The 27479-nt window shown below is 40.8% G+C and overlaps 1 protein-coding gene across 2 annotated transcripts in view; it reads left to right on the top strand.

Annotated features, from left to right (window-relative positions):
• Nucleotides 1-19768, top strand: part of ino80 (INO80 complex ATPase subunit) — a 94892-nt gene extending 75124 nt beyond the window's left edge. The window contains exons 31-37 of one of the 2 annotated variants that reach the window (XM_079572631.1): nucleotides 2214-2372; nucleotides 2454-2556; nucleotides 2635-2723; nucleotides 4157-4312; nucleotides 5926-6091; nucleotides 17886-18101; nucleotides 19464-19768. In XM_079572631.1, coding sequence (XP_079428757.1) covers nucleotides 2214-2372; nucleotides 2454-2556; nucleotides 2635-2723; nucleotides 4157-4312; nucleotides 5926-6091; nucleotides 17886-18101; nucleotides 19464-19705 — 1131 coding nt within the window. In that variant the 3' untranslated portion in view covers nucleotides 19706-19768. Of the gene's footprint in view, nucleotides 1-2213; nucleotides 2373-2453; nucleotides 2557-2634; nucleotides 2724-4153; nucleotides 4313-5925; nucleotides 6092-17885; nucleotides 18102-19463 lie in introns of both variants that reach the window. The other variant, XM_079572630.1, reaches the window with a different exon arrangement.
• Nucleotides 19769-27479: the final 7711 nt, after the last annotated feature.

The raw sequence follows: 27479 nt of genomic DNA, 5'->3' as shown, positions 1-27479 counted from the left end.
GGATGCTCTCTATAGTCCCTCTGTAGAAGAACCACACAGTGATGGAGCTGGTCAGGATGCTCTCTATAGTCCCTCTGTAGAAGTTGCACATAACGGAGGCTGGGACTCTGGCTCTTCTTAACTTGTGGAGAAAGTAGAGACACTGATTACTTTTCTTGACCAGTGATGTAGTGTGGATGGTCCAGGAGAGCTTCTCTGTGATGTGCACACCCAGGAACTTAGTGCTGGTCACCCTCTCCACTGCAGCACCGTTGATTGTCCACATTTCTCCTCATTTAGAGAGAGATTGTTTAGTGTGGAGACGATTTTCAAAATGATGGGCTCAGATGTAGATGCTTCAGGTTTGTGAATCACTTTCAAAGAATGACCAGGGAAAACATTTGGAGACGTTCCTGCCTGTAAACACATGTGACCTGGCGTGTTCCGCAGAGTGCCTTTAAGGTGAAGTCGTGGTCATACGTGTGTTTTGATATTATGACGGGCGCAGAGATTACAGTAATGCTAAGTGTTATAATCCCGTGTTTGCCTGGTTGGAAGTGGGTTAAAAATCGGCTCAAGCGTCACTAATACTTTGACATAATGGCGGTTTTGGCGTTTGTCGCGTTCGATGCTCATGAATGGCCTCTTTTGTTTCACGTCCCCGGCATAATCTGGCCATTGTGTCGACGTATCCCCCGGTTCAGGCAGATTAGAGCGAGGAGTGAGAGCTAACGCGGGACATCTGTCAGGCTAAAGGGCACGCGGGCAGAGTGTCCGTCATAAAGATGAAGCTCAGGTCTGAATTTGTAGGTTTTCAAATCAGCCGTCTGGGATGGAGTTTTGTCTCTCGATCAAAGAAGCTTTTATTGGCTTGATCCGGGTTCAGGATTTATGCTGAGATATATATATATATATGTAAATTGACAATATCGAGTAAAAATGTGGCAAAACTAGTGGAAAAGTGGAACACATTGAGGTGGAGGATTCACTTGGGGAAATAGAGGGAAACTTGTCATAGAAATATGTGAAAGAGTGTAAAAGAAATGGGGGAATTGCAAGACAAAAATAGAGGGAAAATTGTGAAAAATGGGGGAAGTGTAAGAAATGTGGCGAAAAATAGGGGGGGAAAGTGTAAAACATTTTGAAAGTAAGAGAAAGAATTAGTTCAGAAATTAGGAAAATAGGGACCAAATTGTATTAAAGAGACTAGATGTCATTTTATACTCACTACTGCCACCTCAGGTCTTATGCATAACTGCAGCTTCTATATTAAAGAGGGGGTATTATGTTTTTTTCAGTCACATTGCACCAGTCTATAGCACACTACTGCAAAATCGACTTTTTCAAGCTTTACATCATGATATTATATCATTCCCTCATTAAAAACATGCCTGAAGTGTTGCCTTGGCACATTCACGTATTTTTGAGTAATCTGTAAAAACTCTGATGGCGGCCATTTTAGGGATAGGTTTGCCTGAGTCCTCCTAGGAACGCCCCCACCTCCTGGAGACGCCTCCGAGCTTTCGTCACCAGCCGAGTAACCAACCACTGCTCCTCAGCAGAACCCCCTCCCCACTGACGCCACAGACAGCGTGTGGAAGGGGGCGTGTCGGAAAAAGGGTCAGAGGTTCTTAAAGAGACAGAGGCCTATTTCAAGACATTCACTACAGCCATTTTGAGGGAGCAATTTTATACAAGGCAGTTATTCTAATTTACTGCATTTACAGACCAACAGAAGGTTTTGTCATCATTGTAGTGTGATTTAGACTGGTGCTCTGTGATTGAAAAAAGCATAATACCCCCTCTTTAAAACAAAAAATCGGTTAACAAAAAGAAAATAATTGAAGAAAGGAGAGAAGGGTGTTTAAATAGAATTGGGGAAAAATTGAAAAAAACAATAAAAAAGTGATTTTTTTTCTGCCCCAATTATCTCTTTGAGCCACAAAGCCATGTACATTTAAATGACTGCAGCACATTTATGTATATTTCTAATGGCTTCCAAAATATTGCTTCATCATCGTTATAAAGTCCCCCAAAAAATATTGAGATAATTATTTTTGTCGAAATTTGTCACCCAGCCCTACAAAGAACTAAACTTCTAAACTTATGTATCCATTCCTGTACACACAGAAATGATTTGTATAGTTAGTTAGTTAGTTAGTTAGTTAGTTAGTTAGTTGTGTGTCTGAGGCCCATAATGACATGTAGCTATTGCTTTGTGTTTTTGCTCGTAGGTGATTTTCTACGACAGCGACTGGAACCCCACGGTGGACCAGCAGGCCATGGACCGCGCCCACAGACTGGGCCAGACCAAACAGGTGACCGTGTACCGCCTCATCTGCCAGGGCACCATCGAGGAGCGGATCCTGCAGCGCGCCAAGGAGAAGAGCGAGGTACAGCCCTGGCTTAAACGTGTTCACTGTGCACTGTCGGCTTTCTTCTCAAAAACGCTCCTCGCTGTCATGTCCCCTCAGATTCAGAGAGTGGTGATCTCCGGGGGGAACTTCAAACCCGACACGCTCAAACCCAAGGAGGTGGTCAGCCTGCTCCTGGACGACGACGAGCTGGAGAAGAAACGTGAGAAGAACCTCTGCCGTGTTAAAGCTGTTGGACCTGAGCTGTGGGAGATGGTGAAATGATTTTGTGTTTGTGCAGTTCGGCAGAGGCAGGAGGAGAAGCGGGTGCAGGAGGAGAGCAGCAAAGTGAAGGAGCGCAAGAGGAAGAGGGAGAAATACGCAGAAAAGGTGCACCTCCAAAATGTCTGCTCTTATCAGTACAGTTGTTTTCTCTCCGTTTTTCTATCTCCGTGTTTATCTGTTTGCATCATGCTCTTATAGGGTTTAAAAAGCATTAAATGAAGGCCTTGAAAGTCATTAAAGGTGCATTATGGAACTTTTTAACCCGACAGCTTTCTATTAGTGCGTGTTTGAGCTTTTAGTGACCCGGCAGCTGTGTGAGTGGTTAGCATTGCACCTTTAATGTCCATCACGGTGGCTCCAGGGTCAAATGTTTATAGAGTTTCTGGTAGGTTTTCACTGCTGACCAGAAACCCTCCCAAAAAAAATAGATCCTGGAGAGTTGAAGAGGCTTCCAAGGCGCCATGCTGACCACCCATGGGTCACAAAAAGAAAAAAGTTGCATAAATTGGCTTTTCGTTAGAGACAGAACCAACAAAAAATGGCATCACTCCGAATTGTATACTTCATACATTCATTAAAAATAAAAAACAACCCAAAAAAACAAAAAAAACTACGGTCTGAAACGCGGCACGGTGGTACAGTGTCTACGTAGGTTTCCTCCGGGTACTCTGGTTTCCCCTACCACTAAAAAACATGTACAATAGGCCAGGATGAATGAGAGTGTGGCTGCCGGAGGCTACAAGGCTACAATCCGGTGTGGCTTGTTTACATGCATGAGACCCATGTATGTTCATTAACATGCACTGTCCCGACCAAATTAACCAATAAAACAAACCTATAAAAAATGGGGGGGGGGGGGGGGAACTGTGGTTCTTGATGTGGGGGGGCCTTGGGTGGGGTTCGACTCCCCAGATGATTTCAAGATGAAATAAAAAAGAAAGATGAGTGAATTTTTGAGTGTAAAAAGCACATACTGTAAGTTGTGAAATCCTCAATATTCAAAAATAATACATATTTACTTGATTTCTTTTCTGCCCTAAAGTAGAATAAGAGGCAATAACTTTATACAATGTGAGTCCCAGCCAAATATGTTTGTGGGAACCCCTGGTCTTTAACTAAATCGGCTGCAGTTTTGACTGAAATTTTACACAATCTTTTGCTCTCTTTCCTCTGTTTACAAATCATATCAAATTAAATATGGCATTCTATTAAATATAGTATTTAGGCATTAAAATGGCATTAAGAAAGCGTTAGATTTGACTTGCTGCCACCTGTAGAAACCCTGTCTTAACACCTTGCTTCTCAACTCAACTTTTCCCCACATGTTTACCGCCTGAGCCAAAAGAAAGAGTGGCCACCTGGCAAAATTATAAAAGGCAAAATGAAATCCATCAACCTGTGATGAGCCTCGAGTGGGAGGAAGGGTCGAGAGTTCAGCACATTCGTTCATTCCCCTCCGTTCTCTCTCGGGACAGACTCCAAACCAGACCCCGGACACCTGAGTAAACTCTTAATCTGTGCTGTCTTTCCGTCAGAAGAAGAACAACGAGGAGACGGAGGTGAAGAAGAGGAAGGAGGTGAACCTGGTCATCTCTCACGCCCCGTCAGCCGACAACTCCAACCTGTCGGCCGACGGAGACGACTCCTTCCTCAGCGTGGACATGGACTCGGCCATGCCCAGCCCCTTCAGCGAGGTCAGAGGAACACACACTCAGATAGGCCTGGCACAGTAATCACCATATCAATCTTTGACTATGTATCTCCCTGAACATCTTAGTTTAAATGTCAGAGTTAAAAATGAACCTTTACGATGCTCATTTTTAGGCTTTTTATACACAAGTTGTCTTTGTGGCGCTTTCTCGTCTTTCCCACGCTTATTAAATCGCAAATCTTGACCGGTTTGGTATCCAAGTGTAGCATGAAAGGCGACCGAGATGACGCTGTACTCCAAATATGGTAATTTCCTTTGTGGAGACAGCTAGCTCTTACAGACCCCGAACTTTCCAGTCTTGGATTTAGCAATATTTGAAGTTCTCTTTCATAGCATTCGTTTCGATGTCTCACTATGGGATACGCCCCCTGATCGAGGCTTCTTTTACAGACCATGGTTGGTATTGCAATAAGCTTTTCTGGCAATACAGGAGTCTCCATATCCCATAGAGAAACATCGAAAGGAATGCTATGAAAGAGAACTTTAGGTTACTTTCATAACCCCGGTTCTCAGAGTAGCATGAGTGAGCTGTCTCAGCAGACCGCCCTACTTGCTGATGGGGTGAAGCGAGAAGAGGTGTTAGAGGCCTATGACACTGTGACTGGAGCTTAAATGGGGGTGTCATGCTACTCAGAGAACCAGGATTACAAAAGTAACCTAAAGTTTTATTTTTGAACATTAATAAAAAAACTAAGGCATAACTTGAATTTTTGCAGATCTTTTTCACTTAAAGCTTGTTCAAAAACTAAACAAGATCCACAATCCCGTCTGAATTAACAGTGTTTCTGCGGGGCATTCAAAATAAAATTAATAAAATTAATTGTGCATGAAATTTCAAATGCCAGTTTGAAATTAGATTCAAACTGGCATTAAATTGTATTTTATTTTTATTGTGTAAGTTCATTAAAAATACCAAAATTATGTTCTAGACATTTTCATTGCAGTTTTGGATGAAAATGACCAAATTTCTTTTGCCTTAAAAGTTGCCTGTTGTGTCTAGTTCTCTTTCCTCTGGTTCCTGAAATGCATTAAAAGGCAATAGATTAAAAAATCCTTTAATTTATACCTGCCTTGAGACATTTAGATTTCATTGCTGAAAATGTAGGCAATTTTTGACAATTTTATACAGAAAATTACACTTTTTGTTAAATATGAAAACATAAAATGGAAGAAAACATACTTTTCAAGTGTTTTTCGAATTTCTAAATAATATATTTTTCCCTATTCACCTGCAGTGTCTCAGAATCAGAATACTTTAATAATCCGCATGGGAAATTCATCTGGTCTTCACATTGTCGTATCTTAAAGGGGCTAGATGCAAATTAGCCATTTTATACTCACTACTGCCACCTCAGGTCTTATGCGTAAGTGCAGCTTCTATATTAAGCTCGTGCATGACGGCACTTCGGACCCATGTAAGGGGAGGAAAATACTTAATTTGAATGTTTTTAAACTCTGTATAGTCCCTTTAACTTCAGGCTGGTTTTCTCCGTAATGTTACCAATCCTCTCGTCTTCCACGACCCGCCCTCTGCACCTGCCCTGTCCCGCTGTGGCATCACCTTTACTCCAGCCCCGCCTGTGCCCCTCTCCGCAGATCTCCCTGAGCAGCGAGCTCCAGCCCGGCTCCCTCCCCCCGGACGCCGACGCCGACGAGAGCAGCAGCGACATGTTGGTGATCGTGGACGAGCCGCTGTCCTCGGCCCCGCCCACCCGCGGAAACAACTCCCCCGCCTCCGTGTCCGGCTCCGACAACGTCAACGGTGAGTGGGCGAGGGGCGGGACAGGTGTGATGCTCGTCCCGTGTCAATTTATAAAGTGTATACGAGACGAAATAATGATGGTATTAGAGACCCGGAGTCATAAAGATGAGCAGAGCTTGTTTGATTTTATCCTTATAAACTGCCTGGAGAGTTACTGAACTTAACACTTAAAGGGATATTTCAGGATTTTTGACATAGGGCCTCATTTCCTAGTTATCCAGAGTGTTGCTGATTTCTGGAGATATTTTTTTTGTAATTCAAGCAGTTCTTATATTTGAAGAGTTTCGTGGCGCTAGGCTAATGCACGGCTAGCGCATTTCTATGGTATCAGCTAGCCTGCATTAAAAACAGTCTGACCCGCTCCACAGTGCACCTGAGGCAAATCACACATATAAATGTCTGTGTCAATAGAATAATTTTAACCATTTTGCATTTAGAATACCTTATATTTGAGCAGCATCAGCTTCGTGGTTTTATAAGCTACGCAGCGGCGGAGTGATCTGCTAGAAAATAGTCCCTCAAAATGCGATCATTCATGTGATGCAAGGTCAGTTATATTCCAATAATTACTCTATGGACACAGACATTTATATGGTTAGTCTGGTGTTATAAGTGATTTGCCTCAGGTGCCCTGTGGAGCGGGTCAGACTGTTTTTAATGCAGGCTAGCTGATACCATAGACATGCGCTAGCCTAGCACTAGCCTAGCGCCACGAAACTCTTCAAATATAAGAACATAGCATAAATTAAAGAGCATTAATTACAAAAAAAAATATCTCCAGAATCTCCTCTTAACCTGAACCAGGCACATTATCTCCAGTTTAGCTTTACCCAAATCCAAAAGCTTCTTGAAAAAAGCGGCAAAATAGCGGCAAAAACAAGGATGAAAACCCAACGAAAGATCTTAAAATTGGTACTGGAAAAGCAACAGTAACACAATTCAAAAAGTGATGAAAACACAACCATAAAAAGCAACAAAAAAACATCCGAAACTCAGAAGGGAGTGTGTGTTCAGTGCGAAACTTTGCGTAACCTGTGCCGATGGTGTCTAGACTGTTTATGGTTGTGATAAATGTTCACTCAGACATCTGTTTCCTCAAAGCACCACCCACTCGTATCCACTTCTGAGAGTTTGACAGCTCATAATCGAGTTCTCTGCACAGCTGGACTCTGCCTTTGGAACGTGCCAACTCAAACCTAACCTGTGTGTTGTTTCAGAGATAGCGCTATTGTGTTTGGGAAAAGCAGGTCTTCCTTTCGGGTCGTTCTGTCTGACCTTGTTTTGCTGCTCTGGGTATCAGGACAGTGTTTTCATAGGCCTGTGTCCACGTTATACACCAAAAGAAATATTAAAATGAGCTTCAAAAAAAAAAAAATGTACTCATATGTCGTGCACTGGAAACTAGGTGAGTCAGAGTGTTGATGTAAATATATACATTTGAGCAACAATTAATGAAAAGAGCATGAAATATGGAGTTTTTTTTATTATTGCAGTCACACAAACAAACAGTTCTTGGCCCAAGTTTTACCAAAACATCGCACTTTAAATACTTTGTCTTCTGTCGAGCTCTGGGCTTCAGTGGGTGGTCATGTGTGTTTTGAGGTTTTGTCTTTGGGCGTAGGCTTTGTTACAGGATGGACAGCTGTAAGGTCTTTCTCCGGTATGAGTTCTAATATGCACAATGAGGTTAGATTTTGTTGCAAAGGCTTTGCTGCAGGTTGAGCAACCGTAAGGTTTCTCTCCGGTGTGTGTTCTAATATGTGTGATGAGGTGAGACAATTGTGTAAAGGTTTTGTTACAGGTTGAACAGCTGTAAGGTTTCTCTCCAGTGTGTGTTCTTCTATGTGTGTTTAAGCTACACTTATGTTTAAAGGCTTTGTTACAGGTTGAACAGCTGTAAGGTTTCTCTCCAGTGTGTGTTCTTCTATGTGTGCTTAAGCTACACTTATGTTTAAAGGCTTTGTTACAGGTTGAACAGCTGTAAGGCCTCTCCCCTGTGTGAACTCTAATGTGTGATTTTAAATGATGTTTGCTTCCAAATCTCTTCTTACAGACTGAGCACTGGTGCTTCTTCTTCTCCTTCTTGGCTCCATCAGGTCCTGACTTGTCGTCTTTGTCGACAGTGGTCTCTGGTGGAAACTTGAATTTTGGATATAAGCTTGTGCTTCTTAGAGTTGTAAAGCTGGGAGGCCAGTCGTCAGTGTCAGACGAGTCCTCAGTGTGTCCCTCAGTCTCTGGGTGGACATGTGTCTCTGAGCTGACGTCCTCTCCCTGTGTTTCCTCTCGATGCTCAGTGTGTCTTTGCTGAATCTCTGAGGACTCTTCAGTCTTCACTCCGACAGCACCGGACTCTGGGACAGACCTGAAAATCATTTAAAGCAACACTTAATAATAACATTTGTGAGTGAAACATCAGTGTGACGTGTTGTAAAGTGTTGGAGCCTACACTGGCAGCTGCTCCTCCTCCTGAGACACGCTCTGCTCCTCTGGCTCCTCTTTAATCCAGGCAGTCTCTGTAAAGTCCTGGTTCAGACCCGGGTTCATCAGGACTCTTCTGCTCAGAGCCTGGTCCAGGAGCCGCTGTGTCCTCATGTTCTCGTCCTCAGAGAGACACAGTTCTTCCTCATGCTCCGCTGTGGCTCTTTCAAACAGAGCAGAAACGTCTTCAGCCGCCGCCGCCAGACGCTCGATCACCAAAGCTCTGAGCGTTTGGACTTTAGACATTTTCACAAACTCAAACAGGTGAAGCTTCAGCCTGGACAGAGACGACACAGAAACAATCAGATTTCACTCTAAAGGCGTCTAATTTACATTTAACATTTGTAGCTGGAGCTGATAGTGATAAAGGTTGAACGTAAACAATTTTGCGTTATGAGCAAAATATGTCATGTTTGTTGTCAGCCGGCAGCATCATCCACAGAGTAAAATGATTGAAAACAGTAATCAGACTGTGCATCTGTTAGTCAGTGTGAACCTTTGTATTTCGATTGTAAAAATTAATTAATTCACTTCATTATACTATCATTCGATATAGCAATGACACAGTTCTAGTCTAACGGCTTTTTAACTGTCATGATTAAAGCAGAAATAATCAAACAAATGTTTCAATCAATCGTATATAACATATGGGACAGATTAAACAGAGGGCTTACCTTCACCATGTCCCAAAATCTTAAAATCACAGCCAACGTTATCACTGATACAACAGTAGAGAGAGGTGTTACCACGGTAACAAACTTTAAAATGAAATAAACAAACTGCGGTTGCCAGAGGCCGTTTCTCAATATGCGTTCTTGTCCGTGCTTGTGTGCTCGTGTACTCGTGAAACGTCATCGGAGCCGGCCCGAGTACTGTTCCAATTCAAAGTTCGCATCAGACCGAGAACGGTCAAATCCCCGGATGTTGTTCTCGCCCCGCCCCCTTTACCGAGTCTGCATCAGAGCAGACTCGCTGCGTTCTCGGAGACCGGCATATCCCAGAAGGCTTTGCGGCAGCAGCAGCAGAACAGCAGCGCCGCCATTAAGCTCAGCGGCCAAGGTGGATGCGGTAAGTTTAATGTTGCTTTTTTATTGTTGCTCTCGACTAAAATTCACTTTTAAGGCGATTTGAGGCGAGAAATGTCTACTTGTAAGGTAAACCCGCTGGTCAGTTTACCGGTTGAATCCTTGTAAAAATCCGATCTAGCGTCTTTGGGGAAATCAGCGGCTCGCGCTCTGAGCTGTAGCCGAGCGGAGTGAGCTCAAACTCGGCTAAAGGTTCCACGAAGCTCCGCTGGTTTTCTCCAGCCTTATTGTAGTTAAACTCGTGAAAACTTGAGACGAAATGTTTGTTTTGTGACTGTTGTTGACTGCGTATTTATGTTAATGGTAATAGTTTAGTTAATATATGAAGTGAATGTACGATCTAGCGTCTTTGGGGAATTCAGCGGCCCGCGCTGTGAGTTATGTCCGAGCGGAGTGAGCTCAAACTCCGCTAAAGGTTCCACGAAGCTCCGCTGGTTTTCTCCTGCCCTATTGTAGTTAAACTCATGACAACTTGGGACGAATAGTTTGTTTGTGACTGTTGTTGACTACGTATATTGCTGGTAATATGTTGGCTAATATATGAAGTAAGGTACTCAAAATTAGTAAAAACTCGACCATTTTTTTTCATTATATCTTATCTCTCTTCATATGTTTTTGGAAACGTTTAATGAATAGATTATCACTGTAATTAAATAAAAACGAAGAAAAAAATGTAAGATAGGTTGCTTCAACACCGAAAAGGTAATGTGGTTGTTTTAAATTAATAATTAGATGGGGACAATGCACAGCATCTGCATTGAAACAGAAGTAAACATGTCAGATTATAGCCACAAGGCTGATTTACACTTTTCGTAGGCTTTCAAAACAAAATCTAGCATTTGAGAGTAGATTATTATAATGGTCACGATAAAGATTGTTTTGTTGAAGTCAGGAAGAAATGCTACATGCTGATGTACAATAGAAAACTGAAGATGCCTTTTATTAATCACAGCCTGTATTATACTGTTTGCTTATTGTTTCCTTTTCACAGAGCAGTGATGGAGATGTGTTCTAATATAAGGACCATTTTCAAGGAATTACGGCCGGTCTTCAGCTGCAGGACTGTCCTGTCATCTCCTGATTCTGCTGCAGTTCGACTACCGTCCTCTCTCTGTGGTCCTCTCTCTGTGGTCCTCCATGAATTATAGGAGAGAAAGGTAAGGCCAAAGCCTGAGCACTGTTCACGAATGAGTGTTGCCTTGTGAACTTAAACTGTAGATAAATGTTTTCAGGTTCAAGGAACTTTATATGATCAAAATGTAACGTTAAAACGTTTCTGGGAGGTTCTTATTAACATAACATTAGATGAACATTCTATTAATGTGTTTTTAACCTCTTACCACCTTAACAAGCGCACTTTTTGCAGTTCAGTTTTACCCAAATCTAAAAGCTTCTGGACTCGGGCCCACAGCCTATAGGCCAGAGTAACGCCTCATTGAAAAGCTGAGACCTACCCTTTTTTCCTGCACTTATCACCTTGTTGTGATTGACTCTTTTGTGACTTTATTTGATAACTTTTTGTTGCGTTTTCATGCTTTTTTCAAGAAAGTTTTCGATTTGGGTATAGCCAAACTGGAGAAAATGTGCTCTGTTCAGGTGTAGGTTAAAAGGTTCCAGTTACGTGAGGCGTCGTGCTGAAAGTACTTGGTTCATTACTACAATTAATATTTATTCTTTATATATTTTAAATAGAAACTGTGCCATAGGCAGGAAGCTGCTCCATCAACAACGTGCCTCTTGAACTTAGAAGCGTTTATTGGTCTGTATCACAAAACACTTTTGGATTTGTGTCTAATGTTATTGCAGGGGCCACTTGCTGCTGCCGGGCGGACGGTGTGAGGGAAGTGTCTGGATGGAGAATTGAGGATCTTCTCATTGTGAAGAGTTGGGTGTTCAGCAATGGACAGGTTTGTCATAAACTGATGTGTTTAATGTAGGAAACATAAATGCAGCTCTACATTACACTCTGCTCTTTGACAGGGACATGATGTTTGTTGTTTCTCATACTTCTTTTGTTCTCTTCTCTCTGTAGCAGAATGTTGTCTCCTGCTTTGTGGATGCACCAGCAGCTCTGACCTGTGGTTGTAACCACCAGATTCCACTGGACGTCTGTCCACTCCACTGCTCCGCACGCTTACACAGATTACAATCACATTGTAGTGACTGAAAGTAGCATCTTATCATATGATCATCCAGAATTGAAATACACCTGGCACAGGCTGGTTCCTATTTCACATTTCATTTTCATTCACCTCTTTTATAATTGACTATAAAGTGAATTATTACAATTTACTTGAATAAAAAAGGTGTGAAAGGGATGTGAGCCACAAAGTGATTTGATTCTTTCATTGAGCCTTGGACCAAGAGTAGTTCATCCTCTCGTGCATGCTGTAGGCTTTTTTTTTTGTGGCGATGGTCAGCAGTGGTGCACAGGGGTTTGCACAGGCTGCAGTGGAGTCTGGGTAAACGGCTCCAGCTCAAGGTGCTCAGCAGGACCTGGAGACCAGCTCCTCTTACGTATATCTGAGACTTCAGACAGGCCGTCTGAATCTGCAGATGTTTCTGAAGACAAATAACATGAGCAGAACTGACACATTTACGCCTGTTCCTCTGCAATAACTGTACTATCATCTATGGATCAATAAAATGTATTTTTGATCAAATGCGGTTTCATTAAACCTTGAAATGTGACTGAATGTTGTTCAGTTAATTATTTTATGAACAATGTTTGAGTAATATCTTTGTTTCCAATCATTACAAAGTGGTTTGTTCCATTAACGTCAGTGTGAACAGTTTTCTCTGAGTTCGCTCTGAATTTGAGATTACATTTACATTACTTCATGAAACAAATGGCATCACCTTTTTTTTCTTTTTTAATTCGTCCTTGGTGTACCCATGTGAATATTGCAGTGTTAATATTAATTTTGATGGTGATATTGTCGATCTCCTGCCATGGCTGAAGCTTCCACAGGCTGAGAGGGCACCAGCATCAGCGGGAGGACAAAGCCCAGAACCAAACTACACATTTAGTGCAAAGCACATTTGCAATAATGAGGCTATTGTAAGGTTTGTTCTTCTATTAGAAATAGCTTAACTTGATTGTTTGAAGTCTCTAAAAATATAGTAGAAAATACAAAATTAACATGTTCATATATATATATATACTACATATATATATATATATATATATATACTACATATAAATATATATGTAGTATATATATATATATATATATGTAGTATATATATATATATATATATATATATACTACATATGCATATACCGCAAAATATGTTTTTTCTCCCCTTGCCGTTCTCCCGAGGAGTTAAACGCACGCAGGTGAAGGTGACAGCTCACAGCTGGTTGAAAGCCCCGAGTACACGAGCACTGTTCCAATACGTCTAACTGTTATGCGTTCTCCCGTTCTCCCCAAGTCCATACTTCTCGTGTGCTCAGCAAGTACATACTTGCCGAGCACACGAGAACGTACTTGTGTTCTTGAGTATTGAGAAACGGCCAGAGAGCTCTCCCCGTCTAATACTTAGAAATAAACAAACAACATTCAATACGTTTGCCAAGTTGTGACGCCACAGCTCTACTTCCGGGTTCGAATAGAAGGGGGCGTGGCTTCGCCGAGGGGGAAAATAGAATCTTTAGAGAAACACAATTTTCACTCATTTCAGCCATTTTCTGGTGGAATATGAACTTATTTATCACACATAAATAGTCAAGTGTAAATCGGGGCCATATGGCTATTTTCTCACAGCAGATTGTTCAGTAGAAGTGAAAAAACGGCAGTTGTAGCTAGCGCTAGCTACCCGTTAGCATTAGCCCAATGCTAACATGAGGCATCATGTTAGCATTCTCCATTATTTATGTATTTATGGGCTGTTGAACCACTTTGCTCCTCTCCATGTCTTTGTATCTTTATTTAGTAGAAAACTATATTCATAATTCATCTCTGGATTCGCCCATATATGGTCATGTTTCAAAACAGTTAAGGGGAAAAACAATTTGGAGAACAATCTAAACTTTCTCTAATAATTCAAAAACTACTTTAACAAACGCTGAATTATGAATATAGTTTTCTACTAAATAAAGATACAAAGACATGGAGAGGAGCAAAGTGGTTCAGCAGCCCATAAATACATAAATCACAGAGAATGCTAACATGATGCTACATGTTAGCATCGTGATAATGCTAATACTAGCTAGCACTAGCTACAACTGTGGGGTTTTTTTTCCGCTTCGACTGAACAATCTGCTGTGAATAAACATCCATATGGACCCGATTTAGACTTGACTTTATTTGTATGTGATAAATATGTTTATATTTTGCCAGAAATGGTTAAAAAGAGTAAAAAATTGTGTTCCCCAAAATAATCGGTTTTCCCCCTCGGCGAGGCCACGCCCCCTTCTGTGACGCGATGCCGTCTGTATCTATCTATGGAGCTCTCAACAGTTTAGCTATTTATTGTGTGTATGTAATGTTTCAGCCCTGATGCTAAAGGCTAACGTTAATTTGATGCTAACAAATGGTAAAATAGAGCCACAGCATTTTTCTTTACCCTGTTGAAGATGATTTATTTTGCACCTCTCTGTGTCTCATGTTCTGCATTAGATCATATTAGATTCACAAGGCTTTTCTGTCTGTTCTGCCAGGAGATGTTTTTGGGACAATATCCAGATGGAAATGTATAGTTTATATGTGGCCTTTATCTGCTCTCTGGACCATTGACAACGCAGTAAGCTCTTGGTGAACGCTGTTTTAAAGCGGCCGCTGCCAGTGAGAGATTACTGACGGCTGATGTCTCTAGTTTTCCACTTATTAGATGTTTTCTGGCGGACTATACGCATATTTAACACAAACTCCTAAAAGATTGAGTCAATGTGGGTCCGTGTAAATGTTTTTGACCAGATTCTCCAGTAAAAAGGGGAAAAAAGGCTGTGATAAGCATTCACTGGGTTTTATGTCCGCCTTGTGCCACTTTGCTCCTCTCCGTGTCTCTGTATCTTCATTCAGGGTTTCCGCAGGGCATTGACAGTCATTAAGTTACTCGTGCCTTCAACCTTTTACTCCAGGCATCCACAGAAGACAGAATTATAGTCCAAAACCTATTCAACCGCAGGTTTTGCTGAAAGTCTGTTTTGCTCTATGAAGTTGTTTCCAATAGTGTTGTTTTCATCAACAAAGGCAATAACAATATCACCCTTTTTAGTGACATTAAAGGAACAGGCCATCGTTTTTCCATACTGAGATATGTTCTTACCTGAGATTAGACGATATGATTGATATATACTGTACCTCTCTGGTCCATGTGCGTGCGCTCAGTCACGCAAAGGTATAGCCCCAAACTGGGCAAGTTAGAAGCTACCATGCTGTTTCACGTTTTCCCTATTTAAATACAGCTACGTGAGCCTTTATACAATCCAAGTATAGTTACACAAAATTAAAAATCTCGATTTTCTAAGCGGCTTTGTTACTATTGCTGGGTTGCAGGTTCTAGAATATGATGATTTCACAGGACCCAGTGGGGGCAGAGCCAGTTTTTACTATTAACTGCATTACACTCATGAATTACAAAAAGGATCAATAATATCAGTCACTGAGTCCATGATCTCTCTGTACAAGACCAAAAGTTTCCTCAAAAACAAAATAATTTTACCTCTATATAATAATACAGGCCTCTAGAACGCTGTGATGTCACCTGCAACCCAGCAATAGTAAAAAGGGGCACTAAAGAGTACTTTGACGATATCACTGCACGGAAGTCGAAGTACTCCAGGTGTTCTTAGAAAATCGACATGTTTAATTTTGTGTAACTAGACTTGGATTGTGTCAAGGCTCTCGTAATAGTGTCTTTAAATAGGGAAAAAGTGGAACAGCTTGGTAGCTTCTAACTTCAGCCCAGTTGGGGGCTGTACCTTTGCTGGGGGAGGCGTAATCTGTTTGTCAAATGCAGTATACCTAAGAGATTTTGATTATTTATCCCCATTTCCAATACTTATTGATTGATTATTACTTTTTCCAATGAAACTGACTAAGACTTGATTAAAATTGAGCAAAAACGGGCTGAAAATGCAACCAAAAAAACGTGGAGAAAAAAAAGATGTGGCAACAAAATGATGTAAAAGCAACAAAAACACACAAAAAAGACAAAACAAGTGACAAAAGAGTATCAAAAATATGACAATCAGGACAAAAAAAAAAAAGCAACACAAGAGCATCAAAAAAGTAACAACGCAGCAAAAACGCGAGGAAGAATGTTTGATCCATTTTGTAGGTCTTCGCTTCCAAATGAGGCCTATAGGCTGTAAGCTGCAGTCGAGAAGCTTTTAGATTTGGGTAAAGCCAAACTGGGCAGGGGTTAAGAGGTTAAAGTTGAAAATGCAGCTCTTACTTGTCCTCATGTCAGCCGTAAACTACATTTAAAAACCTCAGAACTGTCCTGTAAAAGACTTTATATCTGGTTCCAGTGGGTTCAGAATCTTCCAGTTCAACACGAGAAGCTTCACCGGCTTTTTCTTTTTTTTTTTTTTGCCTTTTATTTTACAAACTTTGCACTTGTGCGGCGGCGGCAGATGCGATTTTAATGACAAGGTTTTGAAAGGCGGCGTTCCGACTTGGAGAGACAATCGAGAAAGCAGGAAGGGCGAGATTAGAGCTCGGGTTTTTCGGGGTTTTCGTCTGCGTCGGGGTGTTTGGTGAAGAAGACGGAGAGCGTAGGAAATGGGGGATTAGGTAAACGACCAGACGCCGACTCGAATTCTGCAAACGGCTGGAAAAGCGAGAGCCGGGCTTGGCCTGTCCCGTTCGCTGTGGGACCTGACGAGTGAAAGATGATGCGTTTAATTCGTATAAACAAGCGCAGCAGGAGTTTGAGGGAAGCCAGAGGCAGGACTTGTGAGTGATCTGGGGTTGTGTTACAGTAAATTTGCTTGTTATGTCTTGGAGAACGTTTTATGAGCCGAGAGGGCTGTAAAAACGTTCCTATTGTTTTGAAAGGTTCATCTTTGTCCCAAAAACACATTCACCACATTCTCTGCTACTGCGGAAAATGTGTCTTTTTTTTGTCATTGTAAACTTTGGTGTTTCCAGGTTTCCATTGGGTGTTGAATGTACTGGGTCAAAATGAAAGTCCTAAATGTCATTAACCTCTTAACTCCCGCCTGAACCGAGAGCATTTTCTCCAGTTCAGCTTTACCCAAATCCTGCAGGCCAGTGTAACGCCCCATTTGAAAGCTAAGATCTACAAAACTCGTCTAAATGGATCTTTTTCCTCACATCATCAGATTTTTATCCATCTTTATTGGGGGGGGTATTCAACTCATTTTTGTAACTTTTTGGGTAATTTTTTTTGGTAATTTTTTGTCATTTTTTTGTCAATGTTTTGTAAATTTTTAGTCTTTTTTTGTTTTTGTTTTTTTTGTTTTTTTTTATTGTGACAATTACAAAGAAAAGAAAACAAGAACAACAGACATTACAAAGAACAGACAACAGATCTCATGTGACATTAAACCAGAAAACAGTTTTTAGTCTTTTTTTGCTTTTTTGGTAATTTTTTGTCATATTCTTGTCATTTTTTCGTCACTTTTTTGTCACATTTTTGTCACATTTTTTGTAATTTTTGTGTTTTTTTTTGTCATTTTTGGGGGCTTTTTTTGTCATTTTTTGTCACATTTTTTTTCAATTTTTCGTCAAATTTTTCTCACTTTTTTTGTCCATTTTTTGTCCATTTTTGTCACATTTTCATCCTTGTTTTCGTCTCAGTTTTGTTGCTATTTTCACACCTTTTTTCCAGAAGCAAAAATGAACACTGCCACTCGTCTGTTTGAAACTTCTCGTACACCTGATTGTGTCGGTGCTTCAGTCGTGTTTATGAGAAGTCACAATAATGAAGTTTGTCCACAAGAGGTCAGTGTTCAGACAGAATGAAACGGCTCAGAGACTTCAAAGCGTACCACACTTTTTAGCAGGAAAGCCTCAAAGTGTTACAAGGCTTCACTCGCCCATCACTAGATTTGTGTTTTCATCACCTTTTGTTCCTACATTTACACTTTTTTCAAGAAGCTTTTAGATTGAGAAAAGTCGAACTGGAGTGAATGTCCTCGGTTCAGGCGGGGGTTAAGAGGTTAAATCTAAATGTCTTGGGACAATAATGACATTGCTCAACAATCTTTCCTGCACAAGTTGATGTTGGTCTTGAACATGTTTTTGTTTGTGTTGTAGGCGTCTCGGGGGCCGACAGCATCAGCCCGGGCAGAGGCCGGTCCAAAGGCTCCAGGGGGCGGCCCAAAGGTTCCGGGGGCGGGGCTAAAGCGGGGGTCAAAGCTCGCGGCAGGAAGTCGACGGCCGGGAGCGCGGCCGCGATGGCGGGAGCGATGGCCGGGGCAGCCGCCGCTTCAGCCGCCGCCTACGCCGCCTACGGGTACAGTGTCTCCAAAGGTGAGGACAGAGAATCTAGAATGTCCTGAAGTCCTTTCAATTTTTTTATTCCATTCTTTTCATATTTTATTTTCTAGTTTTCATTTCATTCATTTAAAAAAACAAATGCATCAACGGCCAATGTCAGAAGAACTAACAACTTAAAATACATCCTGACTGACCGACCGCATTCTTCCAGTATTTGTTGGAATTTAATTGAATCTACATGTGAAATGCAGGATGATTTTTTTAAATTCACGTTGAATATGATGTATTTTTCAGTGAGACGCAGTCAGATATCATATTACAGTATCCAAACTAAAATTAACCAGATTTTAAAGGGACTATATAAAAGTTGGTCTTTTTATACTCACTACTGCCACCTCAGGTCGTGTAACTGCAGCTTCTATATTAAGCTCATGCATGACGGCAATTCAGACCCGAATAACAACTTTTTTGGTGACAGGATTTTAGAGGCAGTTGTGGTGAACAGGTCTGAGCTCATTCTACACATTAGGACATGGGTGGAACAAGTAGGGGAAGGAAAATACATAGTTTTAACATTTTTAAACCCCGTAGAGTCCCTTTAAATGTTTTGCAACTGACGTTATTAACCTCTCAACCCCCGCCTAAACTGAGTCATTTTTTTCCAGTTTGGCTTTGCTCAAATAAAACCTTGAAAAAAAGTAATCAAAATAGTGACAAAACAAGATGAAAATGAACCGACAATAACGACAAAAGCGATTGAAAAGTGGCAAATGTGATCAAAGCGCAAGAAAAAGCCACAAAAACAAATCCATTTAGATCAGTTTTGCGGGTCTTAGCTTTCAAATGAGACACTGGCCTATAGACACTGGCCAATTTTTCACTCTTTTTAGCCGTTTTCTGGTGAAATATAAACTTATTTATCACATACAAATAAAGTCAAGTCTAAATCGGGTCCATATGGATGTTTATTCACAGCAGATTGTTCAGTAGAAGCGAAAAAACGGTAGTCGTAGCTAGTGCTAGCTAGCGTTAGCATTAGCACGATGCTAACATGAGACATCCTGTCAGCATTCGCCATTATTTATGTATTTATGGGCTGTTGAACCACTTTGCTCCTCTCCATGTCTTTGTATCTTTATTTAGTAGAAAACTATATTCATAATTCAGCATTTGTTAAAGTAGTTTTTGAATAATTAGAGAAAGTTTAGATTTTTCTCCAAATTGTTTTCCCCCTTAACTGTTTTCAAATATGACCATATATGGGCGATTCTAGAGATGCCGTCATCTACCTTTTATGATATACTTTGCTCTTTCTCCTCCAAACGCATGAAAAGCATCAGGCTAATCTAAACGTCTGCCCCCCCCCTGTAATACCTCCCTGTCCTCTTGTTCCAGGCGGCCTGTCCTCCTCCAGCCCCCTGCAGCCCGCCCTGGGTCGCTCCGGCACCTCTCCCGCCTTCAACCCCAGCCAGAGCTCCTCCCCGCAGGCCAAAGGGAGCCGCAGCTCTACCCCGAGCCCCCACAAGCACCAGCTGCCCCACCACCCCCATCACCACCACCACCACCACCCGCACACGGGGGGCCAGCCGGGGGCGCTGCGCAAGGCCAAAGGTCCCGCCGCTCCCGGGGCACGGTAACACGAGCTCCTCATGTAGGCTGGACTTTTCTGTTTGGAGATTTAAAATAGTGCCTCTTCCTTTCCTTTATGCCCTTTCTCTTGAGATTTCTCCGTCAGAACGCAACTATTTCAACTGTGAATGCTTATTAACAGACAGCAAGTCAAACATACACATACTACAAGTCAAATATTACTCCAAGTAAAGTACAAATTACTTGGAAAAAGGATGGAACAATAACTTTTTACAGCTTCAAAAACATTAAAACTGGGTCTGAACTGCCCTCTGTACGGCAACACGACGGGGACAAACCTTCCTCCTTGTTATACGTGAGTGCCGTCTGACCGTACATCTGCACACAGCGCCACCTGCTGCGCTGGAGGGTGCATTACCAGGCTTTTAAAATGGACTAAACAGACTTTTTACTTTGGAGCCTTTATAAGAATGTAGTGGAGTAAAAGTATAAGTTCTCAACAATAAAGCCACTAAAGTTACTGACAAGTCCTCGGTTTATATTATTACAGGGTTTCCACGGGGCATTGAAGGTTATTAAATGAGTTTTGCTGAAATCTAGGCCATTACAAAGCCTTCATTTTGATTCTAGTCGTCGTCTTATGGTCAAAAACACATTTCATTGCTGAAGTTTTCTTTCAGATTTACATCCATTTCAGCGCAGTTGTCGCCTGTTGTCTCCATTTTAGTTTTAAATCTACAAATTTTCTTTTATTCCTCTGTTTATGGTAATGTTGGCAAATCTTTCGAAGGTATAAATGCACAGATTTGCTGCGTCTGATGTGAAAAATATTGTGTTTGGCCTTTGAAAAGCACCTCTAAAAACCCTGTATTTATTATGACATAGGCTTTTTAATGATTCTGGAAACTCGGTGCGAGCTTTTCAAAGATTTAACAACTGTGTCCGAAAGTCCAGCTCTAGTGAGGGCCCCATATTGTAGACCAGGGCTGGGCAACGTCAGGCCCAGGGGCACAATCCAGGCCCTCCAGCAGAGAAGATGATTTTGATTCTGTCTAAGTGCCCTGAAAATGCTGAAAATATTGTCAATTTCTTCCCCCAATCCCATGTTAGGCCCATATTAGGACAGACATGAACAACACTGGGATTTAGAAACACTGGGCTTTTACTTTGGGCCACGATTGGGAGGTTCGGTCCTTGGACTTAGGATAAGGAGGGAAATCAGCCACAAAGCTAACTAGCAAACGAAGCATTTTACAGCGACGCAAAGACCAAAGTGCTTCACAGAAAGATAAAACCATTTAAAGGAATAGGCCACACTTTTTAAATACTGAGATATGTTCTTACCTTAGCTTAGACGGGTTGATGTTTAGCTGTCTGGTCTTTACACCTGCCCTGAGTCACGTAAACAGAGCACAGACGGCGTTAGCATTTAGCCTCTCCTAGCATAGGTACAGCTTCAAACTGAGGTGAAGTTAGCTGCTACCAAGCTCTTTCCCCACTTAAATATGATTACATGAGCCTTTACACAATCCAAGTATAGTCAGTAATGTGATACTGATAATGATGTTAGCATCGTGCTAATGCTAACGCTAGTGACAACTGCCTGTTTTTTCGCTTCTACTGAACAATCTGCTGGGAATAAACATCCATATGGACTCAGTTTAGACTTTACTTTATTTGTATGTGATAAATATGTTAAAGGAATAGGCCACCGTTTTTACATACTAAAATATGTTCTTACCTCACTTTAGTCGAGTTAATATATCCCCGTCTGGTCTTTGTCCGCGCGCTCTGTCACGCAAACGGAGCACATACGCAGCCTCTCCCACATGTCACATAGCTCCGAAAAAGCTCACGATAGAAGCTACCAAGCTCTTCCACGTGTTCCCTATTTAAATAAAGTTACGTGAAGTGTTTTCATGCGAAGTATATTTACACAGAAATGTAACATGTCGATTTTATAAGCAAATAAAAAGGGGGACTATATTGTGAGGCGTAATGATACGAGGAGTAAAACGTCTGCGCAGTAACTCCTAAAGGTTATTGACGGAAGTGAGCGGGGGGAGTCTTTAGGAGTTACTACGTGGACGCTTTGCTCCTCGTATCATTACGCCTCACAATATAGTCCCCCTTTTTATTTGCTTATAAAATCGACATGTTACATTTCTGTGTAAATATACTTCGCATGAAAACACTTCACGTAACTTTATTTAAATAGGGAACACGTGGAAGAGCTTGGTAGCTTCTATCGTGAGCTTTTTCGGAGCTATGTGACAACTGGGAGAGGCTGCGTATGTGCTCCGTTTGCGTGACAGAGCGCACGGACAAAGACCATACGGGGATATATTAACACGTATAAAGTAAGGTAAGAACATATCTTAGTATGTAAAAACGGTGGCCTATTCCTTTAATATTTCACCAGAAAATGGCTAAAAACTGTTTCGCAGAAGATTCTGTTTTCCCCCCTCTGTGAAGCCACGCCCCCTTCTGTGACGCGATGCCGTCTGTATCTATATGATCGCTTTATGGATAAATATTAGATAAGTCAGATAAGTTTTATTTAACATGGATTATACATGAATTTTGCAACAAAGGGGAAGCTAACGGTTAGTAGCTAACGTTAGCGACTATACCGCGTGATTAAAACGGATGATTTCACTCATTTCAAGTCATTTTGAGGGCACAACTTCTGTCTCTCTGGACATTCGGACACCGCTACGACCACATAGCTTATTAATTAGGTAATAGCGGACACAGGTTTCGCTTTATTCTTCGTAAACTTCCTCCCGCTCTTGTCGTCGACTGATTCAACACGTGCTGCTCCACGCAGAAAGGCCCCGCTCCTCGTTTTGTTTCCGATTTCTCTCTTCGCTTTTGTGAACCGAACGCCGGACCTTCCACACTTCCTTAACAACCAAACTAGCATTTTTTCTACTAAAGCTTGTATTTTTGTATCCGCTCGCTCCGTTGCCGGGTGAAATGCAGTTCTATTAAGAGGATTTCTATATTTTTTTGCCCAGCGATGTATAAATTCCAACAAAAAGCCGGACTGGCGATGCTGCTAAATTCCTATAACTCGATGTAATGTTTAATTATTTGGTCTAATTTATTAACTGTGAATCTTGTGTAAAAAGCCATTGTTAATTTTTTTTTTGCAGTTCTTGAAGAGTTCGTGGTCAATCTTATGGATGTTTTTGTTTTTTTGGTAAATTACTATGTTGTGCACTAGGTTTCTTTGCGTTACATGTGATCAAAGTACGATGTTGCCTGTACATATGAAAAAAAAAGGATGTTGTTTTTCTTCCGGTTTGTCCCATATTCAAGCATCTATTTTTGTAGGTCGCCTGTACATAATACTACGGAGAATGCAGTGGTCGTTTTACTAACACGAGCCGACAATAAAGAGTGCGGAAACTGTGCATTGTGTTTGTTTCATTTACATTTCTTCAGATTTCGAGTTAAAAGGGCCAAGACGTGCCCTTTCCCAAACTTTAATGTTCGGGTTATTTCTGTAATGAGAACTTTCCTTTTAGTGCCTTAACCTCTTACCTTCCGCCTTAACCGAGCGCAGTTTCTCCAGTTCTGCTTTACCCAAATCTAACAAGTTCTCACCTGGCGCTTGCAGCATATTGGCCAGAGTAACGCCTCATAGTCAAGACATACACAACAGATCCTTTTCCTCACATTGCTGTCTCGTTGTTGTTGTTGTCGTTCTTTTTCACATTCTTTTTCATCTCATATTTGCCAGAGTTTGACACATTTTTGTTGCTTTTTGTCACATTTTTATTCATTTTTTGTCACATTTTTATTTTATTTTTGTCACATTTTTATTGTTTTTGTCACATTTTTATTTATTTTTTGTCACATTTTTTATTTATATTATTGTCACATTTTTGTTGCTTTTTGTCACATTTTTATTTATTTTTTGCCACATTTTTATTATTTTTTGTCAAATTTTCATTTATGTTTTATCAGTTTTTTATAATTTTTTGTCACATTTTTGTTGGGTTTTTTTTGTCACATTTTTTATTGTTTTTTGTCACATTTTTGTTGCTTTTTTTTTTATTTATTTTTTTTACACTTTTTCCAATAAGCTTTTACATTTGGGTAGAACCAAACTGGAGAGAAAGTGCTCTGTTCAGGTGGAAGGTAAGAGGTTAAACAAAAGACACTGATCTGAAAGACGGAGATGTTAGCTTTGATTTTAGCCGTTTTTGAGCTAGCATGCTAAAGCCGTTTATTAGCTAGCTTACATTCATAAAGTGGACACTCGGGGTTATTTGGCACATGGGGTAAAACATGGTGGGACATTTTTTTTTAATGTTTTTATGATCACTTCATTCTAACATTAGCTTTTATAGAGGCCGTATGTTTGGGTTGTTTTAGTCCAAGTGTATTTTTTACACCTCATAGAGCAATTTTCCCCCAAAAAATTAAATACAGAGGGTTATCAAATGTCAAGTTAACATGAAAAATTCCATTAAAAACAATAGTGACAACCAACCCCACGCCTTGTGACAACTTATCCCACATATTGGGCACATTGTCACAGTCAATTTTGTTGTGTTTGATGGTCAAAGGGACAATACAGAGTTTAAAAATGTTAAAATAATGTATTTTTCCCCCTACATGTTCCAACAATGTCCTAATGTGTAGAATGAGCTCAGACCTGTTCACCACAACTGCCTCTAAAATCCTGCACTGTCACTAAAAAAGGTGTTCATTCGGGTCCGAAGTGCAGGTGCTTAATATAGAAGGTGCAGTTACACCTATGACCTGAGATGGCAGTAGTGAGTATAAAATGGCAAACTTGGATCTAGCCCCTTTAATAACTATTTATCGGAATATGATAAAAGAAAGAGAGCAAGGTCAAGGACTTCAGGTCAAGCATTCAAGCTTTCATGCACATGCAGGTCTGACTCTTGTGGGATTTTCTGTTGATGAAAAGTGAACTCCAAGTAAAAAAAAGTGTGACAGATAGCCCTGGTCTCCCCTTTCAGCATAAAAATGTGTCATGTGTAATGTTAAATATATGAAACGTTTCCCTGTTAAAACTACTACCTACGATTAGGCCTTAAAGAGACTAGATGCAAGTTAGCCATTGTATACTCACTACTGCCACCTCAGGTCATACGTGTAACTGCAGATTCTATATTAAGCATATGTTTACCCGAAGTAACAAGTTTTTGAGTGACAGTGCAGGATTTTAGAGGCAGTTATGGTGAACAGGTCTGAGCTCATTCTACACCTTAGGACATGGCTGGAACATGTAGGGGAAGGAAAATATACATATTTTTTACATTTTTAAACTCTGTATTCACCTTATCCCGGAGGCTCGCGTGGGCGCCGCCATTAATTGTTCCCGCCCATTTTCTCCTATCTTTTAACATGGGGCTGGAGAAGTCCCCATAAAATCAGTTACTACACGAAAACAAAGCCGTTTTTCGGCCGCGCTGAGAAATGATGCAGTGTTGACATGTTGGTGCAAATGAACATTGGCCATTTTACACAAATCAATCGACTAAACATCAGATTTGAGCGGAGAATATTTTCCCTCGTTCTCCGTTTAAATGAACGGGCTTCGCGCTCGACCGGAAGTGTCTGGACAACGGAAGTGCCAAGTGGCAAAAAAGTGGCAAAAGTGGGCGGAATAAGGTGAATAGTCCCTTTAAAGGTAATCAAAAAGCATTTACCGGTAGTCGGATTCAAACTTACGTTTTGTTTTTAGCAGGGGGGGGGTGGGGGGAATACAAAAATGACGGTTCAAACAACATTAAGCGGCAGTACTGGCTGTAATTGTTCAGATTTGAAAAGTTTCCCGTTGTGCTTTCTTTGTTTTAAATATCAAAATTGTTGTTCCTCAGATGGAGTGTTCTCAAACCTTAAGATATTAGGGTGTTTTTTTCTGTTTGCAAAATTTTACTTTACTATTACCTGTATAAGACCTGATAAAATTTTAATAAAGTCAAAGGGGCTAGATGCATGTTAGCCATTTTATACTCACTACTGCCACCTCAGGTCATACGTGTAACTGCAGCTTCTATATTATATATATTATATATTATATATTAAGCTTGTGCATGACGGCACTTCAGACCCGAATTAACACCTTTTCGAGTGACTGTGCAGGATTTTAGAGGCAGGTCTGGGCTCATTCTACACATTAGGACATGGCTGCAACATGTAGGGGGAGGAAAATACTTAATTTAAACATTTTTAAACTATGTATAGTTCCTTTAACAGGGTTTCTGCAAACATTAGCATTATAAAGCCTTGAATTGGATTCAAACAGGAATTAAATCTAAATTTATTTACCACAATTATGGTCTCTAACAGTTTCAGCTGCAGTTTTGGCTGAAATTGACCACATTTTTTTTGTTTGTTTGGTCCAATTCTCTTTCCTCTGTTGGATGTAATGCAAATCTTAAGAAGTGAAATATGCACAGATTCTTTCTACATTTGTGACATTAATATATAGTATTTGGGCATTAAAAAGCATTAAATTTTACTTTCTTCTTCCTGTATAAACACTGATTAGACGTATGAAGCTTTTGTCACAGATTTAGTTGAAGTAGATTGAAGATAACGGGTATTTCAAAACAATATTACCCGAAATCTCATTTAGATGTAAAAAGGAAATGTCAATGTGTGTGTGTCAGTTTTAGGGACAGATGGAGATTCTTGCCTGAGCAATTTGTGCGACAGGCCTAGTTTTACCATTTTATTGATCGACTTATTTACTTTGGTGAAGAGGGAGTTTGTTTCGAACCGTTTACAAGTTGCGTAACACAAATACTGGCTCTGTCCCGTCCGCTGTGAGTGTGTTTACAGCGTCCCGCGGGCTCGCTCCTAAATCCCGGCTTCATGGGGATAAATCTGCAGAAATCTGACGCGAGCGCTCGGGACACGTGTTTTCAGTGAAGTTATCGGCAAAACTGAAGGGATTTTTTTGGAGGAACGCCCAGATGTGACTGCACACGTTTATCCGTGAAATAAGCACTTTGTAAAGCCAGGCGTCCAAGTACAAAATATCATTACTATGAGAACATTCTGTTGGGTTTATATTACAAATGAATACTTAGTTTGGGGGGTTCGCTGCTGTAAACAATATGGCGTTGCGAGCTGTCATCGAAGAGACTAATATTAATAAATATCCGATTCCACTAAACCAAACCATGAGAAAATCTGTGCCTTTTTATGTATTGATTTTGAAAAGTCGATCGGGGAAAAAAGCTCTCGTTAACCTCGTGCGCAGAGCTTTGTAGTTCTGGATTACGTTTTTGATTGTTGGAGCAATTACGACACAGCAGAAGGTGTTTTTCATCATTGTCTGGCTGTAGCTTCACTCAAAGTCTGCGTCTGAAATGATCAAATTATAGCCTTTAAGCACTAACACCAGCAACTGAGCCTTAGCCTTTCGACTCTTAGTGAACTAGAGCTTCAGAGCTATTTGCCCAATTCGCCGTCCTTACCCAGGGGAAGGGGGAGTGACATCACCAACAGCTGCTGTTCTTCAACCTCTTACCACCCGCCCAAACCAAATCCATTCTCTCCACGTTGCCATTGTCGTCACTTTTTATTTCCCTTTTGTGTTTTTGTCACTTTTTTATTACTTTTTTGCTGCTCTTTTGTCACTTTTTTGCTGGATTTTTGTCTTTTTTTTTGCTGGATTTTTGTCATTTTTTGTGCTTGATTTTTGTCTTTTTTGCTGGATTTTTGTCTTTTTTGTTTGCTGGATTTTTGTCAATTTTTTGCTTGATTTTTGTCTTTTTTTTGCTGGATTTTTGTCTCTCTTTTTTGCTGGATTTTTGTCTTTTTTTT

The sequence above is a fragment of the Gobius niger genome (assembly GCF_951799975.1).
Source record: "Gobius niger genome assembly, chromosome: 15".
NCBI classification, from domain to species: domain Eukaryota; kingdom Metazoa; phylum Chordata; class Actinopteri; order Gobiiformes; family Gobiidae; genus Gobius; species Gobius niger.
This window is presented reverse-complemented; position numbering and strand designations above follow the sequence as displayed.